General features: G+C 41.0%; 1 protein-coding gene across 2 annotated transcripts in view; it reads left to right on the top strand.

The window, feature by feature from the left end:
* Nucleotides 1–20,773, top strand: part of LOC149310611 (spermatogenesis-associated protein 7 homolog) — a 103,733-nt gene that overhangs the window by 28,893 nt on the left and 54,067 nt on the right. For both annotated transcript variants that reach the window (XM_089528324.1, XM_089528323.1), the window contains exon 3: nt 15,948–16,040. In XM_089528324.1, the coding sequence (XP_089384450.1) occupies nt 15,948–16,040 (93 nt within the window). The remainder of the gene's footprint in view (nt 1–15,947; nt 16,041–20,773) is intronic.

The following is a 20,773-nucleotide window of genomic DNA, read 5'->3' as shown; positions in this document are numbered from 1 at the left end:
CCAGTGAAGATCTTTCAATATAGGTGTTAGATGGTCAAATCTTGAAGAGCTGGTGACCAGTCTGGCTGCCATATTTTGTACTAATTGGAGCTTTCGAATTTGGTACAAGGGTAGCCCCATGTAGAGCGCATTACAGAAGTCTAGACGAGAGGTTACCAGTGCGTGTACCACTGTTTCAAGGTCCCTTTGGTCCAGGTAGGGTCACAGTCGGCGTATCAACTGAAGTTGATAGCAACCACTTCTGGCCGTCGCATCTACTTGAGATGTCAACTGCAGGGACGAATCCAGAAGTACTCCTAGGCTGCAAACTTTGTCCTTCAGGGGAAGTGTGACCCTGTCAAGGACGGGTTGAGAGAGCCGAGGTTCCAAGAACCTCAGCCCATGCATTTTCCTGATCCAAGCTAAAGACCACATCGAGGGTATTACCCGCGCAATGCGTCGGACCCAAGAAGCTGGGACAAGTGATGGGAGCTCACGTGGCACTTTTGCCTCAAACTGCCAATCTGTTGATCTTGCAATCATCAGAGTCAGCATCTTAACCACTGAGCCACCGCAGCCCCAATGTACACCTTTAATGTAGCGTAAATATACTGTAGTATAGTTACACTGGAACCTACTGCATAACAAGCACCAAGACTTTGAGTTCATGTGCTGTACAACAGTCAGATTGTAACAGTAAGAGAAGGGGGGCTTTGCATATGTGGACTTATGGGGGGATCACACCCACATAATCTCTAAGAACCATAACACTCATGTAAGTCTCCCCACCCCACCCCCACCCCCAATAACAGAATGAGTCAACAGGACTTCTGTCTTGAGGCCACTTCTCCACTTAACTAAATAAAGAACTGGTAGCAGTTTTGTCGTTTGCTACAAGCCTGAGAAGGTGATCTCCCTGGTGCCCTTGAACTCATACATTTTGACTCACCAGCCAAATGGTAGAGAGATCTTCATTGCCCTTACTTGTGCATCAGTCAAGCACTATTATTGCTTCTTTCAGATTTATGACAGAAAATTTGCAACTTCAGATATGATTTATTAAAAAAATAATAGGCTGAATGCAACTATTTCACTTTAGATTGCAGATATAAGAGTAAACTAGTAATTAGAAAGTTGCAGTTGTAATAGCACAATTGTCTGAGATAGCTATTGATACTTTTTACTGCTGGTAGTTTATTACTCTCTGTGCTCTTGAAAGCTGATTTCATCAATGTGGTCCATTTCGAAGAGAAGAAAAGAAATACTTTGTAGAAAATAATATTATCTATTACTGAGAAGGCAGGCATAGAAAAGACTATAACAGAGCAGAGCATTACATGCATATAAATTCCCACCTCATGCTAACCTCAAGTTTTCAGTGGTAAGAGTACAGATAGGTATATCTGGAAATGCAGGAAAGCTGCTTCCCATCACCATTGGACTGATTCAGTAATTTAGGGATGGAACAAATCTATCAATTTATTTCTCATGTTTTTAATGTGAAGTTTCGTTCATCTTTCATGTTAATTTTTTTTGGTAGTCTTAAATTTGGTTTATATGGAATTCTTGTTTAAGTTTGCATGAAAATGTGTACACTTTGTGCGTGAAGTTCTTGGAATGTGTATGTTTTTCTATGTTTTACTTAATGTATGCCTAGTTAAAAGCAATTTTCCTAATATGATGCCTTAAAAGTATTTTTAATAGTCTGACCTTCACATGAGTTAGGAACCCCTTTCTCTTAACCTCAGTTGCCCTTCTGTATCCCTGCTTTCTCTTCTCTTTCTCACTTGCTTTCTCTCTGCTCATCTCCCTTCCTATTTCCTTTTCTCTCCCGGAATTGTTTGGAGGGTTTGGAGGCCCAGCCAGTGGCACCACTGGGGGGGGTGAGCTCTGAATAAACCAGCATGCAGGAGGGAAGATGCTCTGGACACCTCCCCCCCCCCGCGCGCATGCCATTTTACACCTGAGTAAACCAGCGCATGGGAGGGAGGGAGAGTGCTTTGGGAGAAATTAAGCTTGTCCGATTTTGTCTTCTCTGACAGGGAAGTTCTGGCAACTAAGATGGCTTTGCAGTATGCAGATAGATCTTATTTATCTAACATAAACATGAGATGTATACCGCCAGGATCCACCTTTGTATTAGTGTTCATTCCATTTTCAGATTTCTAGGATTAGTAGTCTTGTACCTATAGTAATGGCAGCAATCACATTACTTCCTTTTTTTAATTGTGACATCTTTATATGCAATTTTAAAATCAGCAACTCTATTGAAAAAATATCAGAAGTGCAAATTTCAAAGGTCTTTTGGTTAGGTTTGTATATTGGTTCATTATTATTATTATTATTATTATGCTTTATTTATATAGCACTGTAGATTCACACAGCTATGTACATACAAACAATAAAATAGATAAAAGTAAACCTGCCCATGGCATACAATCCAAGAAATAATAGCATAATACATATAAATAATACATAACAATACAGGAAAGGGTTCAATAAAGTAAGGCAGGCAATAAATTAAAAATGTCAAATAACAGATGATAGTCACGCAATGCCTGGGTACGCTTCCCTGAACAGGATGGTCTTTAACTCAGTTTTGAAACTGGTTAGAGAATGAAGACCCATACTGGTGGGGGAAGGAGGTTCCAGGAGTGAAGGTCAGCAAAAAAGGGATGAATCCGGGATGGGGCAGTGAAAATCCAAGGCTGAGACAACAGACCTTGACTACCAGAATGGAGGGTATGAGTGGGAAGGTGAGGAGACAGAAGGTCTGATAAATAAGGAGGGGCCAGCCCATGCAGGGCTTTAAAAGTCAACAACAGGAAAGGGAGGTGGAGCCAGTGAAGGGATGACAACAAAGGAGAGATATGGTCGGAGCAGTGGGTGGATGTAATAATGTGTGCAGCTGAATGCTGGACAGAAATTAAAGGACAGAGGTGAGAAAGAGGAAGCCCTGCCAGAAGGATATTACAGAAATCAAGATGCAAAACCACTAGCGCATGGACCAGAATCTTGGCAGTAAAGGCAGAGAGAAATGGTTGGATTTTGGCAATATTGTATAAAAAGAATCTACATGCCTTAGCTGTGGTCTGGATCTGGGGGATACATGACAGAAAAAAAATCAAAAATAAAACTAAGACTACGGGCTTCCTGGACTGGTCAAACAGAAATGTCACCAACAGAAACAGAAAAGGAGTATTGAAGAATTGACCTGGGTGGAAAAATGAGAAGTTCTGTTTTGGACATATTGAGCTTCAAGCGTCAATGCTGCATTCACTGAGACACAGCTGTAAGACAAGATGAAACTTGCTGTTCAAGACCCGGAGAAAGGTGAGGGGTGGAAAGATACAGCTGAGTGTCATTGCATACAAATGATAGGAAAAGCCAAAAGAACTAATGAGTTTTCCTTTGGACAATGTGTAAACAGAAGGGGACCCAAAACAGAGTCCTGGGGAACTCCAACAGATAACGGAACAGGAGACAAAGCCTGACCACCCGTGACCACTGAAAAAGATCTATCTGACAAATAAAATCTAAGCCAGTCAAGAACAGAGTCTGAGAACCCAAGGTCAGAAAGTATATCAACTAAAAGAGTGATCAATGGGGTCAATGACCACCAACAAATCAAGGAAAATGAGAACAGAGTAAAGGCCATTAGCCTTGGCCCATAAAAGATCATCCGAGATCTTAGCGAGAGCCTTCTCTGTAGAATGCCATGGGTGGAAACCGGACTGAAAGGGATCGAGAATGGAGTTGGTTTCAAGAAACTCAAGACAGCGAGAGTAAACAACCCATTCCAAAACCTTAGAAAGAAAAGTAAGAGAAATCAGACAATAGCTAAACAAAGAAGAGGGGTCAAGAGAAGGTTTTTTCAGAATAGGGGAAACAAAAGCATGTTTAAAGACCATAGGGAAAGAACCCATAGAGAGAGAGAGATTAAAGATATAGAGAAGCGAGGGCAGAAAAGAGGGAGCTATAGAAATTAGAAGATGAGTAGGAATTGGATCAGGAGAACAAGTTGCAGGTTTGGAGGAGTTCAGCAGTGTAGATGATAGTCACGCAATGCCTGGGAATGCTTCTCTGAACAGGATGGTCTTCAACTCAGTTTTGAAACTGGTTAGAGAATGAAGACCCGTACTCGTGGGGAAGGAGGTTCCTGGAGTGAGGGGCAGCAAGTGAGAAGGGATGAATCTGGGACGGGGCAGTGAAAGAAACAGGTTCAAAACCAAAATTCTTGAAAGAGTACCAGGATTCATATTTTCTTTGTGTTGGGCATTCTAAAGTAAGAGCTATATTGATTGTAGTCATTCAGGCCTAAATCCAATTATTCTCTCAAGTAGAATACATCATTGAATCAATGGGAACTTGATAAGGCAACACTGATGTAAATTTTATTTATTCAGTATGAAGTCAAAGGCTTTCATGGCTGGCATCCATAGAATTCTCTGAAGATGCCAGCCACAGATGCTGACAAAATGTCAGGAATAAACTCTTATAGAACATGGCTGCATAGCCTGAAAAAGCCTCAAAAAACTATGTATTTATTCAGTTGGTCTACTTTACTTGGAACTAACAATTGGCTGTAGCTCTCAGTCTTCCAAACATGAAATCTTCTTTGTTAGTCATTTGGACAATTAGTCAACTATATATACATAATCTAATTCTTTTTGCAGAGAACCACAGGCTCAGATCTGATGATGCATGCCTCTCCCATTCTGCAGAAACACCTAGTGTCCTTGATAATGATTGCATTTGTGATAATGGCCATCACACCTTATCAGAATCTGACTTACATCCAGTTAGCAATTTTGTGATATACCTTAGAATTTGCCACAATTTTTCTCATTTTAAGTGTTGTTTGGCTGTTTTAAAACTTCTGGATTCTGATATTCACTGTACTTTCAGGGACCCTGTTTTTTTCCCCTAACAATATTCCATTTTTCATGCCAAGCCATATTGTACCACATGAATTTATCTATTTTTATTCTTTTCATATTTTTAATATATGAAAATTAGGAATGATTGATCTGCATGAATTTTGACTTGAAAAGATGTGACCTGCAGCTCTCAAACTAATGTGCAAATTGGATCAGAGTTATGCACCATTTTTCACACTTCCTGATTATGCATCTGACATAGTTCTCCGATTAAAAATAATATGAACGTAGACTGATGTCTCAAGATAAATAGTACTGAGAGAAAATTCTGTTCAGATTCCCAGCATGGTGCCATGCATATGCAGGTGCCATGCAGATTTTTAAAACAACCATAGATTAATGTTGAAATGGGAGATGATAGCTCTGTGGTTGAACCCATTTGAAAAAGAGATGGCCTACACACTGAATAATTTGCTCGTCACACCATGAATACATCTTCCCTTCCTGAAGTCAGACCAGAGCTTTGAAAAGTTACATTTTGAACAATAAATCTCATAAACCCCATCCAGTACAGCCACTGGCCATGATTCAAGTTGTAGGCAAAAAAAGGGGGGGGGGCAAATTTCCCAAGCTCTAAAATAGACGACTGTTCATTTGTTCTCAAAACTGAACATTAACACATGCCCAATGCAGCTGAGTTTGTAGCCTTGAGATTATAAATGGGATTATAAATGACAACCAATATTTATTTATTTATTTATTTAGGTATTTATATCCTGCCCTTCAGCCCTCAGGGTGGCTTACAATTATTATTTTTAATCAGACAGTTCCCTGCCCTCAGGCTTACTATCTAAAAGACACGAAACAAAAGGAGAAGGGAATGGTGGAGGGAAAGGGAATGAGGTCCAGTGGTTCTTCTCTCCCTCTGAGGCCTGGACCAATGCAGATGGATTGGAGGGAGGGCTCTTCCTTCTTCCAGGCTAGTCCTGATGGAGCTGGACCTGCCTGGTGAATTCCCTCTCAAGCCGGCAGATGGCAGTTATGGAGGGCGGAGTCTCCTTCCTTCAGGCTAGTCTTGATGGAGCTGGACCTGCCTGGTGAACTCCCTCTCAGGCCGGCGGATGGCAGTTATGGAAGGCAGAGTCTCCTTCCTTCAGGCTAGTCCTGATGGAGCTGGACCTGCCTGGTGAACTCCCTCTCAGGCCGACGGATGGCAGTTATGGAGGGCGGAGTCTCCTTCCTTCAGGCTTGTCCTGATGGAGCTGGACCTGACTGGTGAACTCCCTCTCAGGCCGACGGATGGCAGTTATGGAGGGCGGACTCTCCTTCCTTCAGGCTTGTCCTGATGGAGCTGGACCTGCCTGGTGAACTCCCTGTCAGGCTGGCGGAGGGCAGTTATGGAGGGGAGAGTCTCGTTCCTTCAGGCTTGTCCTGATGGAGCTGGACCTGCCTGGTGAACTCCCTCTCAGGCCGGCGGATGGTAGTTATGGACAGCTGGACCTGCCTGAAGGAAGGAGACTAGTAGCTACCAATAAAGTCTAGAGGAGGGACTGACATTCAGTAGATTTGGATTTACTGATTTTTATATGGATGATTACAAGTAGACCAACAAAACGTTCTGATCGAACGTCATAACAAGAGTCCTTATGGATCAGTCCAAGGAGATATCTAGTCCAATATTCCATCTAGAACAAGCAGTTGTCTGTGAGAAATCTACCAGCAGGGCATGTATCCAGCTGCATCCTCTGCCCTTTGTTTCTCAGCTACAGGTCATTGATAATTATATACAGGAGCATACTACCTCTGATACTGAAAGTGATATGCAGCCACCCTGCTTAGTTGCCACTGAGAACTTCAACTTCTAGAATTTATCTAATCCCATTGTGAAATCATCTGAGCAGGCAAACAACTTGTGGAAATGAATTCTAGTTTGACTAGGTACTTTATAAAGAAATACTTTGTATCATCCATCCTGAATCTCCCACAATTCAGCTTCAATGGATGACCTTTGGTTCTATTACTAAGAGAAAGATAGAAAGTCACACCCTACATGTATTCTATTGTGTTTCCCTTTGTGTTGTCTCTCAACTTATAACGATTCCTACTTGTCTTTTTTTCTCTAAAGTAAATAGTCCCAAAGATTCTTTACAGGGAAATTATTCCAGTCCCAGAATCATGCTTGTCACTCTTTTCTGTATCATATTCAGCTCTATAAAATCTTTTTTTCAAGTGCATAGATGGTTCAAGATGTATTCTACGATTTCAATTAAAAATGACTCATTCTTATCTGAACTCATACCACTTATAAACTTGGGGGAAGAGAGCATTTTGGGTGAGTAGACTATTACCTCCATACAGATCCAGTACTCAGAATAAATTTTGGGGCTCAGGACTTTTTAATTCTTCATGTATGGCATATGTGCCAAGCTTTGATTGTCTTAGATCTCACAGTTTTAACTAAAAATAAAATAAATCCTGAAAACAGCTCACCCCTTTTCTGGAGCAAATCTTGGAAAAATTCTTTTGAGACTATTCTCAGAATCTCAGAATGACAAATGCTTGGGTGGAGAGGGTCTGAAGTTGTAACTCCAAAAAGTAATCTCTGCTCTAGGGAAACAATATTAGGAAGACATTATAAGGGCCTTGTATGCATATGCAAAAAAGATATTTCTTCCAGTATAAAAACAGTGTGCATCTACAGGCCCTTTCACATTTCACAATTACAGTATAGTGCTATATTCAACTACTGCTGCTCTGGCAATATTCTATCAAATGCTGAGGTTTATAGGTTTGATCAACCACTTGATCTTTCTGGCTATTTCCTAATAGCCTTCCCTAAACTGCAAATCCCAGGGTTGCATAGGATAAAATCATGGCAGTTAAAATGGCATATAGTACTGTAACTATCCTAATTCATAGAATCATAGAATCATAGTTGGAAGAGACCGCACAGGCCATCCAGTCCAACCCCCTGCCATGCAGGAAATCCAAATCAAAGCATCCCCAGCAGATGGCAATCTAGCCTCTGCTTAAAGACCTCCAAGGAAGGAGACTCCACTACACTCCGAGGGAGTGTGTTCCACTGTCGAACAGCCCTTACTGTCAGGAAGTTCTTCCTAATGTTGAGGTGGAATCTCTTTTCCTGTAGCTTGTATCCATTGTTCCGGGTCCTGTTCTCTGGAGCAGCAGAAACCAAGCTTGCTCCCTCCTCAATATGACATCCTTTCAGTTGTGTCCAGGAAATCCTCCTGCTCCCTAATATGCTGAAGTGTAGCTACTCTGGACTCCAACTGCTGCACTTTCTCCTCCAAGAGGGCTACCAACTTGCATTTGGGGCATGTGAAGTTCTCCACTTCTGTAGGCAAGAAGACAAACATCCCACAAGTGTTGCAGGTGACTGCTGTGGTTCCGTCAGTGTCCATACTGAAAAGTCTTAGGAAATTACTGGAAAAGAACTGTGGGCTTCCTCCTGAAAAAAAGAATCCTCCAGAAAACACCAACGTTAAAGCTCCTGATGTTTCAAAAATTTGTGGCAGTGAGCTCAATCAACTCTGCCTCTGCTGTAGATTTCCTTGGATGAAAAAAAATGAAATAAAAATAACGGCACGTGGCTCTGGGAGGAGTAATATAGAGCTAGTCTGCTAGCTCTGCCCCCTAGTGACTCACAGATGTGACTCACTGAAGATGTGACTACAAGCACACCCCTCCTAGAGTTTAAAAATAAATTAAACAGTTACCACTTAAAATGGCTGCCCAGCTACCTCTCTCCTCCTCCTCTTTGTAGCAGGAACACCTAACTCTCCCTGATAATAGCCTTAAACATACTCTGAAGACAGAAACATTACTGAGAACAGGCTCATGCTCTCATCTCGATAGTGTATGATGTTTTAAAACAGTGGTCTAAATCCAATTGTTAGTCCCAGCTGAATCAATGGAACTTATATAAATGTTGATTTACTAAATTCTCATTGATTCATGAGTCAGATCCAGCTGGAATTAACCAATAGATTTAGGCCTGGGGCTATAAACCTATTCATACATACTTGGGAAAAGCTCTGATCAAAGTAGTGGGATCATGTACAATTAATTATGCCATTTGATTAGGTTGTAAATAATAAAAATTTAAAAAGTTGCTTGATAGTAGCAGGTTTCCTTTGCATTATCACAAAATGAACACTAATCCCATTTTGCACAAAGCCAGTAAAACAATTAGATTTACAACTAGGTGTATGCTTATAAATGAAACACAAATCAAAGTGCCCCACCAGATAATCTGGCTCCATGAATCCAGAAAGGCCTTTCATTTTCAGGTTCCCTGGCTTTTTCTAACTCTTAAATTTAGTTCAGCAGGGTAGCACGGCAGTGAACCCAGAAGCTGAAGTGAACAGGGAGCCAATTTAGAAAAATTACACTAATGGACCTTTTGACACATTGGCTTCAAGCTGTGGAACAGATCAGTTTGACCCACATTGTTCATTAGGTATGTAAGGTGGCTTTCATATTTGCCTTACTTACCTTCAATAAAAATGCTAGAGACTTAACGTGATAATTAAAATTGCCTCTCAGGGACACAGAGGATTAAACAGTCAATCAATTCTCTGACTTCCATAACAAACTCAGACTGAAACTGACTAAACAATATGTACGTATCAGGGAAAGATAGCAAGTCGAGACTTAACCTTTTTAAAAAGAATTAACATTATCTCCCCAAAGCTATCCACCTCTATGTCATGCTTGGAAGCCCAAGAATCCTCAAGACTGGGCAGATGCTCTATTCAAAGAACAAGTGGAAATGAAAGGAGAGAAAAGGAGTTGTTGTTGTTGTTGTTGCTGCTGCTGCTGTTTAAGAGAGAGAGAGAGAGAACAAGAAAAAAAGACTTCTGTATATTCTTGATAACATTTTACCCCTCCCTGTTTCAAATGACTACATCAGTTATCTATGTTTTTGGCACAGAATGAAGCCTAGTATGTATTTTAGAAAGTGATGAGAACATTGCTTCAACACTGAGGTAGTACCCACATATTATAGGGATGCAGTGGCTCAAGTGGTTAATATGCTGGCTTTGTTGATTGCAAGGTCAGCAGGTTGGCAGTTCAAGGCCCAGGTGCCACATGATGGGGTGAGCCCCTATCACTAGTCCCAGCTTTTGCCAACCTAGCAGTTTGAAAACATGCAAATGCAAGTAGATAAATAGGTATCACTTCGATGGGAAGGTAAACAATGTTCTGTGCAGGCATACTGGCCACATGATCACAAAGTAGTCTCTGATAATGCTATTTCTTTGGTTTAGTAACAGAGATGAGCACCGTGTCCTATAGTTGGACATGACTTGACAACCTTGTCAATGAGGAATACTTTTACCTTTTTACCCTCTTATTATAAAATCTTTGCTTTTTGCCATCACAAAACTTGTGACTATTGAATAAGTAAAATTTTGTGATGGCCCCCTTTCTGTCTGGTGTGTGTGTGTGTGTGTGTGTGTGTGTGTGTGTGTGTGTGTTTCTCTATCATCTCACTGAAATTCACATGCTGAAAGGGAATAAACACCCCATCAGGCAGTTCTTGAGGCATCAAGAGTGCAGTGATGCCCAGTTTTCAAAGTAGCAATAAGGGACAATCAAAATTCATGACATGGGGGTTGACTATCAAACAAAAACAAACAAACAAGCTTCATTTATATACCGCTTCATACCGCCTAAGCAGTGTCTAAGCGGTTTACAACTGTAAGCTAATTTGCCCCCAACAATCTGGGTACTCATTTTAGTGACCTCGGAAGGATGCAAGCCTGAGTCAAGCTTGAGCCCTTTTGCTGGTCTTGAACTTGCAACCTTATGGTTTTGAGTAAATGGCTGCAGCACAGACATTTAACCACTGCGCCACCAGGGCTCCTATCAGGAAAAAGCTATTAACAAATTTGTGTTCTATCTAAATACAAATGAAATTTTTTATTCCAGTTAACCTAGCCATGCATTTCTCTGTAAAATTAACATCTTGTCCACATTCATAAATTACATGATGCACTCCTTTCTATCTTTGTGAATGGTGCACATCCCAAAATATGGGATATTTTGGCATCTTGTTCAGTCTATATAGAAGGAATTTCTTTCCAACCCTCTCAAACAGGGGACATCCTAGGGGCAACTGTCAACCCAATAAGGCACAAGCTTTCAAGCTCTCAAATAAGGGAAATTTGGCAACCCTACCAGTTTTTGTTATTAGCTGCCTTTGAGTCAACTGTGAATGAGACATCCCCAAGACACCCTGTCCTCAATAGCTCTGCTCAGGTCCTGCAGGCTCAAGGCCTTGGCCTCCTTGCATGAGTCTATCCATCTGGTATGTGGTCTTCCTCTCTTTCTGCTGCACTCCACTTTTCTGAGCATTATTGTCTTTTTAAATGAGGTATGCCTTCTCATGATGTGGCTGAGGTATGACAGCCTCAATTTAGAGAATGCACAAAAAGTATATAATTCCTACAAAAGAGACAAAACTTCAATTCCTAAGTATACTAAAGCTATAAAATATTAGAAGCACTGAGGAAGGCAGACTTCTGCAGCACATGATTTATGGACATTTCCTTTCCACACATTGCTTTCCTCCTACTTCATATTCTTGCTTGGAGATCCACATCTTGTCTTCCAGGGAGAGCCCGGGCTTGATCGGTTGAAGGATCCATTTGTTTGTCTTTTTGGAGGTTTCTGGGATCTGCAGCACTCTTCTCCAGAACCACATTTCAAATGAGTTAATGTCACTGAAATCAAGACAGGGTTCCCTATTTTTCCCTGAGGGTATGAGGGACAATATTGCCCCCTTGCCACTGCTCAGACATTTTATACCCAGCAGAAGTATTTTTTTTCTAACCAGGTATAAATTAGAATTGTCTAGGATTGTAATTTTTAGCCCAATAAATCAATAAACAAAAAGGGGTTTTTTGTTTAAATTGAGGGGGTGGAATTACGCAGACAGGACTATGATCTTCCAAGGTTCCATATGGGAGCTAATGCAGATATGGCAGATGCCCACCCTGGTATAAGCAATAGCTGAATCAGTCAGTGCTGACATGTGCTGCTGTTACTGCCATTGCTCTTTCCCTCATTATGAATGGGAAAGGAAATGTAGTTAAAATGTAATATCCAACTGATAATTCAGTTTACACAGCTGTAAAGAAGCATCTTCAGGCAAATTTAAATAGTTCATGAAGAATCCATTACTTCTAGAATGCCACATTAACACCATCCACTAATGCACACCAACCAGTCTTGGGGAAAGTGTGTGTGTGTGTGTGTGTGTGTGTGTGTATCCCATAACTGTCAACAATTGGGAATGGTCCCATTGACTATGTTCATTGCCACCACTAGCTGTTTACTGGGAGTCACTTATGACAGTACACACTGGGCACATGTGAAGCCTGCTCAGAAGCCCTCAGTAATGACAGAGAAGCTTTATCACAGCCAGAGCACAAGAGCAAAAGTGATCTCACACAAATTGAAAATGATCCCAAGTCACTATACTAGAGGCCGAGACACCTTGAATTCTGATAATTTGAGTTGCGGAGGATGGAAGGAATGATTCTGGGGCAGAATTTGCCACAATTATACAGTTCGGTCATGTGTAATTTTATTGCCTAGAATTCATTTGGGGACTTGTCTTCATTAGTAGACTTATGTCTGAGAGAAATAGAATTGAGAGAAATAGAACTGAGCAGTTTTGCAACATCCATAGTCAGCAAGGCTGCATACCTAACTATTACCTTACTGTGTAAGGGAGCTAGCAGACTTGTTTAACACACACACACACACACACACACAGAGAGAGAGAGAGAGAGAAAGAGAGAGAGCGCATTGCAATCTGATTTTTAAAAACAAGAAAGCAAATTTATGTTTAAAAATGTGAAAGTCACTACGGTTAATCTTAGCCCAAAGAAATGAAAATGTGAAGGTTGTAGAAAGCAAAACAAGTTCAGCGATCCCTGCCTGAGGTGAAGGTGTTAAAACTGTCAATCTGGAAAAGACTTGCATGGAAGGCTGACATTTTCTGAACTATGAAGGCTTTGGAGTGTGGTTTGTGCCACCTATACATATAAAGTGGCAGCCCAAGACAGATGAAGAGATAACACTTACCAAGTCTAAAAGATGCAAGTCTCCAGGGCCTAATGAAATGCATCCTGGGTTACTTGTACTTGTGATTTCAGAGTCCCAGCCATAATTTCTTAAACTTTTTGGAGAATATGTCAGGTCCTACAAGACCCAAGTAGTATTTGATCACTCTGGAGAAGAAATTTGGAGAGCCTCTGCAAACTTGGTGAACTCAAGGTATATTGGGCTGCAATCTCCCTTGTCCTCCAGCTGCACAAGTATTGCTTTTTCACTGTGGATGATGGGAGCTGTTGCTCAACATATCCTGAAGACAAAGGGTTAGGGAAAGGTTGACTAAAGGTCTAGCTCCCTCAAGGTCTAAGCGATCCCCACCCACATCCCAATCAGTCCTCAAAATTTTAGAGGAAAAAAAATTGCTTAGCTTTTTCTGTTGCTTTTCTACACCTGGCCCAAAAGTAGACAAACAGAAAACAAACTCAACACATAGAATTTTCAACACAACCATTTATTTATTTATTTATTTATTTATTTATTTATAAATGCTGTATGATCACATCGCACTGTATGATAGCACTGCATATTTAGTATTGTGGTAACTTTGGAAAATAACTTGTGAAAATGCATTCAGAATTCCATAACTGTGTTCTACTCCCATTTATGCAACCTGACTGCTATAAAAATTCTGAAAGATGAAAAACCTGGCTCCATCTTTTTATTACAGAATAATAAATATATTATTTATATTCCTCTTTTTCTTGAAAGAATCAAAGCGGATTACAGGAATATCAAGAGAAAATCACATACAATTTTTAAATACAGTTAACAACCCCAAACCCTCCCCCCAAACATAAAATCATTAATCAAACACTAAAAAGAAATTAAAGAGGAAAAATTTAAAACATTCCAGGATCAATAAAGTGGAAAAAAAGTTTTGGGCAGATTTGGGTGGGGAATGAATCATCTTCTAGAGGAGGGGGGGAGGTCAGAAGCAATGGTATCAGTGACACTTCCAGTGTCGCAACAATGGCTTAAAGGTGAAAGTAGGGGGGAGGCAAGTCAGTAGATCTGGTCTAGTCTGGAAAGGCCTGCCGGAAGAGATCCATTTTAATAGCCTTCTTAAAGGCTTCCAATGTGGTAATCTGACGGATCTCGTCCAGCAGGTCATTCCAGAACCAGAGAGCGGCTGATGAGAAGGACCTCTGGGTCACTGTTGAAAGTCTAGTCTTCCTAGGTTGTAGCAGATTCTTCCCAGAGGACCGAAGCATTCGGGATGGATTATATGGAAGGAGACGCTCCTGCAAGTAGTCAGGACCCAAGCCATGTAGGGCTTTAAAGGTTAAAACCAACACCTTTTATCTTGCCCGAAAACTAATAGGCAGCCAGTGGAAAGATTTTAGAACCAGTGTATGTGGGCAGTTCTAGGTAAGCCCGCAACCAACCTGGCTGCCATATTTTGTACCAGTTGAAGTTTCCGAACTTGGCACAAAAGTAGCCCCAAGTAAAGTGCGTTACAGAAGTCAAGCCGAGAGATTACCAGCACATGTACTATTGTTTCAAGGTCTCCCTGCTCCAGGAAGGGGGGCAGTTGGCATATCGGTCGAAGCTGATAACAAGTGCTCCTGACTGTCGCATCTACCTGAGCCATCAGATGAAGTGACAAGTCCAGGAGCACCCACAAGCTGTGGACAGAATCCTTCAGGGGAAGTGTGACCCTATCCAGAACTGGCTGGCATAACTCCATTCCCAGATTAGGGGTCCCTATTACAAGTACCTCCATTTCATCTGGATTCAACTTGGGTTTGTTTTCCCTCATCCAGCCCATTACCGAATTAAGATAGGCATTCAGAGGAGAGATGTCGTCCTTAGTCACTGCAGCAGTCTGAGGAAGAAGATATGAATACATTTTTCTCCTTTTCCACCTCAGTCCCTTTAGCGTCACTGAATCATTCCAGGAGAGGGAATTTCCTCTGAACAGAAACTTTGCATTCAGAGGAAACTCCCTCTCCTGGAACGATTCAGTGATGCTAGAGGGAGCCAACGATTCCCTGACATTGAGAAAGCGAGCCAGGCTTTCACACATGCACACTTCCTCAACATTTGAGAGCCAGTTGAGAGATGGTAAGCATTGGTGTGATAATCGTTTATTTCAGTTTGGCTGAAGATACTTCCTTACAGTTATGCAAACTGAATTAACAGTTGGATATTACATTTTATCTGCATTTCCTCTCCTTTCCCACTCAGAGTCTTCTAAGCAAAGATTATATTTAAGATTAAACACAAAACATATCATTCTCCCAAGAAAATAATAAAGAAATGGTGCACAGAGAACATTTATTGAAAATAGTAATTGAGTAAACATGATCTTTTGGGTGTTGGACTAGGCCCCTGGAGACCAAGATTCGAATCCCCACTCTGCTATGGAAACCCACTGAGTGACCTTTGGCAAGTCGTACTCTCTCAGCCTCCGAGGAAGTCAATGGCAAAAAAAAAAAAAACCCTCTGAATAAATCTTGCAAAGAAAACCTTGTGATAGGGTCATCTTAGGGTTGCCATAAGTCTGAAAAAGGATTTGAAGACACACAACAACAACAACAACAACAACAACAACATAAAACTAAACAAAAAATACATATGTCATTATTAGCCAGGTATTTTGTTTCAGGTTTCTCAAATACAAAATGTATTTCTTTGCTAATGTAAGAGACAGTGTGCAGAACCCATTATGGTATAATGGTCAGAATGTGGGACTAGGATTTCAGCATACCACATTTGAATCCCTGCACAGTTAGATGAACACTTGGGGTGACCTTGGGCAGATCACGTTATTTCAGTGGCAAACCTCTGAGTAAATCTTTCCACGAAAACCTTAGGATAGGGTCACCTCAAGTTGGTGTCAAGTCGAAGGCAAAAAAAACTATAACAAAGTATAAATATTCAGATCTTTTGTACAAGATATTTTCTGTCCACTGACAAAGTTTTCATTTCTTTTCTTAGCCTTTTCTCCTAGTTCTGCCTGCAAGCTGTCAAGTCAGTACATCATCCAAGACCACATGGCTGTGCATTACAGAAAACTGCTATCTGCCAAAGGTATTTGGAACATCCAACAATAACTATGCCCATCAAGCTGACTTCACTGGTATAAAGCTGAACTTCTTAGATCAGCTGCAGAATAATTTATACCATGTGAAGTCGAAGGCTTTCATGGCTGGCATCCATGTTTTCTTGTGGGTTTTTCGGGCTATGTGGCCATGTTCCAGAAGAGTTTCTTCCTGACGTTTCGCCAGCATCTGTGGCTGGCATCTTCAGAGAATGCTTGCCTGAAAAAAGTGGGTCTATATATACTGTGTGAGCCTGGGAATGCAGGAGTGATTTGCATGTGTATTGTTCTGTGTTGATGGCAGGCCTCAGGCTGGGAGGCTAATGCAAAAGAGGATTAGTGTCTGCTAATTGGTGATCATTATCTGCTGGAAAAGCCCTTGACTCTGAATGGTTTCCCATTTGCATTTGCTGAGTCCTTATTTTGCTATTCCTCAGGACTGGTAGCCAATTTTCCCCAAATGGATTGATCACGCTATTGGCATCAGAGTCTCTACTTGCCACTGGATCATACTTGCCATTCCATGTGTTGTTTCTTAGTTTTGTCAATAAATTCAAAGAGTCACATTTTATATAGCTTTTGATAGTTCAGGGCAAAATGGGGGGAGAATTCTACTTGTTTGAGCCCCAGTAGATAAATATAGCAGGTGCCACCGCCGCTTGCTCCATGCGGGAGCCGCAGCAGCCACACTGCACGGCTCCCGCATGGACCGAAAAAGAAGCTCCAAAATGGAGCTTCTTTAAGCGGCGCCTCTATGACGTCGCGAGGCGCCAGGGGCGCACTCGCGAGTCATAGACGCCGCGACACGTGCGGACACACAGCGTCCGATATGTAAATATGGCGCCGGCTGTGTGGAACGGCCACCGCCATATTGTATGTACAGAATACGTACTAGGGTTGGGGGGTGCGGAAGCACCGCCCCTTCCTAACCCTAGTACGTATTCATTATGTACTAAATGGCGGTGTGTAACCCGCCTCTGAGATAATAATAATAAATAATAAAAATTTTATTTCTATCCCGCCTTTCCAGGGATCAAGGCGGCGTACAATGATGGGATTTATCATCCCAATGACAGATAAAATACAGTAGAAACAGTTACAATGATGCTTTAAAAACAATCTTGGGCCATGGATGAACACATACCAACTTCAATGACTACAGTCAGCCCTCCATATCCAAGTATTTTTCATTTGCAGATTCAACCATCCATGGCTTGAATATATATATATATATATATATATATATATATATATATATAATATTTGCAGCTTTGATATTTGCGGAATTGATTATTCTCTCTAGGAATATCTAGGTCCTCCAGTGCAACTCTATGGTCAACTTTAATTAAATGTTGCACTGAAAAACCTAGCTATTCCTAGAGAGAATACTCTACTAGGCATTTGTAGCAACTCCAAGGCAGTTCCGTGGTCAGTGTCTGTCAGACGTTGGCCACAGAGTTGCACTAGAGGACCTAAAGATTCCTAGAGAAGTGTCCTCTCTGGTAAAAATATGGTGTTTTTGTTATTTGCAGTTTTTCCATATTCACGGGGGTCTAGTGCCCCTAACCCTAGTGAATATGGATGGACAAGTGTATATATTAAAAATACAAAAAGTAACCCTTGATTTTACCATTTTATGTAAGGACACCATTTTACTAGGCCATTGTATATAATGATCGTCCATGGATTTTTGTTATCCATGGGGAGTCCTGGAATCAAATCCCAGCAGATACTATGGGTCTGCTCTATACCATAACCCAAAAAGCCCCATATATTTTAGGTCCAGGCTATCTGACAGACTGTATATCTACAAATGAGCCTGCTCAGGCTCTAAGATTGCCAGGAGAGACCCTTCTCTCTGTCCCACCATCTTCATAGGCATGGCTGGTGGGGACACAAGATAGAGCCTTCTTTGTTACTGCCCCTAGGCTTTGCAACGCCCTCCCCAAAAGCCTGAATGTTCACCCCCTTGGTGTCCTTCTCTTAACAGACAAAAACTTGTTTTAATTCTGGAAGTCTTTTAGAACTGCACATTTTTAAATAAAAGGCTTTAGAATGTGGTGTATTATTGAAATGGAACTGTTTTTAATTCTGTTTTATTTTATTTTTTATTTTATTTTAATGTTGATATTTGTATGTTTTGCACTATATTGCTAAAAGATGCTGATAAAGATTGTTTTAAATTTAAGCCAATTTGAGTCCCAATTTTAGGGGAAAGGTGGTAAATAAAGTTAACAGTAGCAATAGCAATAGCAGCTTCATTTATATACCGCTTCACACTGCACTAAGTATAGTCTCTAAGCGGTTTAAAGCTGTAAGCTGATTGCTCCCAACAAGCTGGGTACTCATTTTAGCCACCTTGGAAGGATGCAAGGCTTAGTCAGTCCTGAGCCCCTGGCTGGAATTGAACTCACAACCTTGTGGTTTGTAAGTGAGCGGCTGCAGTACCGGCATTTAACTACTACGACACCAGGGCAAGGGTCCAGTCTATACTGCAGAATTAATGCAGTTTGACACTGTTTTAACTGCCATGGCTCCATGTTATGTAATTTGGGGATTTGTGGTTTTGTGAGATATTTAGGCTTCTCAGTCAGAGTGCTCCGGTGCCACAACAAAGTACAAATCCCAGGATTCCATATCATTGAGCCATGGAAATTAAAGAGGTATCAAACTGCATTATTTCTGCACTGTGGATTAGATCAACAATGCCACTATTGACTGGGCCTGACCCAGCCTGGGTAGTTCAATCTCTTCTACTGAAGGTAACAGCACTTGGTGGCCTGCATCCTATCTTGGTTACCTAATACTAGGTCTTCATTTCAATCACTATTCCTGGTAGTTTTTTATCCCTGAGATTCCAAGAGTATATCCACACTACACATTTATAACCATTTGATACCGTTTTAATGGCCATGGCTCTATTCTGCAGAAAAAAACCTGCTTGGGCTGATGGGAGTGGCACCCCAAACATCTAGGGGGCTGCATGGACTCCATTGCTGAAATAGATTTTTTTTTTTTTAAATAGAGGAGTGGTCATTGCTAGACCTATATACATGTGGCAGCTGTACCTATACTGCAGCAGTTACATCTGGTGTACTTCCTAATCAACTCTGCCCTCATGCAATGGCATGCCTGCCCCTCTTCTGCTTTCTCTTTGAATCAAACATTTGCTCACTTTTGGCCTGACACAGTAAATCACAGAAGGGAAAAAACAGCTAGGAGGTCACAGCCAAAGAACCTAGGCATTTCCCACATTCATCTGTTATGCTAATAAAGAATCTAAACATCTGAGTGTAGAACAGAAGGGCACCTGTAATTCACACCCATTGCCTTTTTCTTTTCTTTCTTTCTTTCTTTTTTTTTTTTTTTTTTTTTTTTTTTTTTTTTTTGACAAAGATGAGAAGTGCTCTCTGCTCTGTTCCATCTCACCATGTTGCAAAGAAGGAATGAAAAAGAATCGAGCAAAACATGAGGACACTAATTCAGGGGCTTTATACAACCTTCAGCAGATTCTGTCAGTCTGTTGCATTCTTCCAAGAGGAAGCCAAAATTTATTGGGACAAATTTTTGGCACACTAGGAGCTCAGTAGTATATCTCATTTGTTCAAATCAAGTTTTGGGTTTCTTTCACTCCCATCACGAAGCTGCTTGCTGTAGCAAAATCCAGCATGTTCCCTTTTTAACTGCCAGCTGCAAATCATAGCTTCAACTCACACTGATTTCATGCACTGAAGGTAGCTGGAAGAAATATTTCTTGAAAGTTGTTTTTCAACAGTTTAAGCTCTGTCCACATGTACATCATAGCACCAAAACACAATGGCCAGAATCCTGTAGGGTTTTTCTGTTTATGAAACTGCTTTCACCAGCAGAACCTGAGCCAGTTACAGAGAGCATACAACTTCCTTGTTGAAGCAGTTTCACCAGCTGCCAGGTTAATTCTGGACACAGTTTGGAGTGCTGGTTATGACCTATAGAACATAAATGGTCCACCTCCAGACTATCTGAAAGACTCCATGTCCCTGTATGAACCTATTTGAGTGTTAAGATCCTCAGAGGAAGACTTTTGTTTGGTACCATTACCCTCATGGACACAGGAGTGGACATTTCAGTGCCTGCTCCAGGTTTTGGAATTCCTTTCAATGGGAGACTATGTTTCTCCCTCTCCTTTTACTGTCAGATAAAAATCATTTTATTTAAACAGGCATTTCATCATTAATTGGTTGTTGGGATGGTTACGGATGTATATGCTGTATGTTTTATCTCCATTGTTATGTTTTAAATGATTTTATTGCTGGAGGAAGGATGGATATATAACTAGATATACAGACAGACAGGATAGATAACATCCTCAAAACCTGCTCTGGGGGGCTGGAGCCAGAAGGGGAAGAAATGCACTCACAATCAGCTTCTAATGCAATTTTGGATTTTGGTCAGTATTATGAGTAAAATCTGTGAAAATGTCCCTGTTTGTTACTAATAGCTATCATAGTGCCTCTGCTAGACTAGGAAGGAAAATGTTAGAGGAAAGGAAATCATTCTCGCAAAAAGCAAATCTCTGTGTGGGAAAAATGTAAATAACACATGGACTTATGTTGCCTTTTTCACAATAAACCATCATATATATCCCTGAGACATATGTGCTGAAATAGCAGTATTGTCTCTTTAGGTGTTCTAGTTTTTGCATGGCTTGTACCAATACTAAGAGCAAGAAATATTCATTGTG

This window comes from Sceloporus occidentalis, unplaced genomic scaffold (assembly GCF_023333645.1).
Source record: "Sceloporus occidentalis isolate IW3139 unplaced genomic scaffold, rSceOcc1.0.p SCAF_6, whole genome shotgun sequence".
NCBI classification, from domain to species: domain Eukaryota; kingdom Metazoa; phylum Chordata; class Lepidosauria; order Squamata; family Phrynosomatidae; genus Sceloporus; species Sceloporus occidentalis.
The sequence above is the reverse complement of the archived record's forward strand: the minus strand, read 5'-3'. Positions and strand labels throughout refer to the sequence as shown.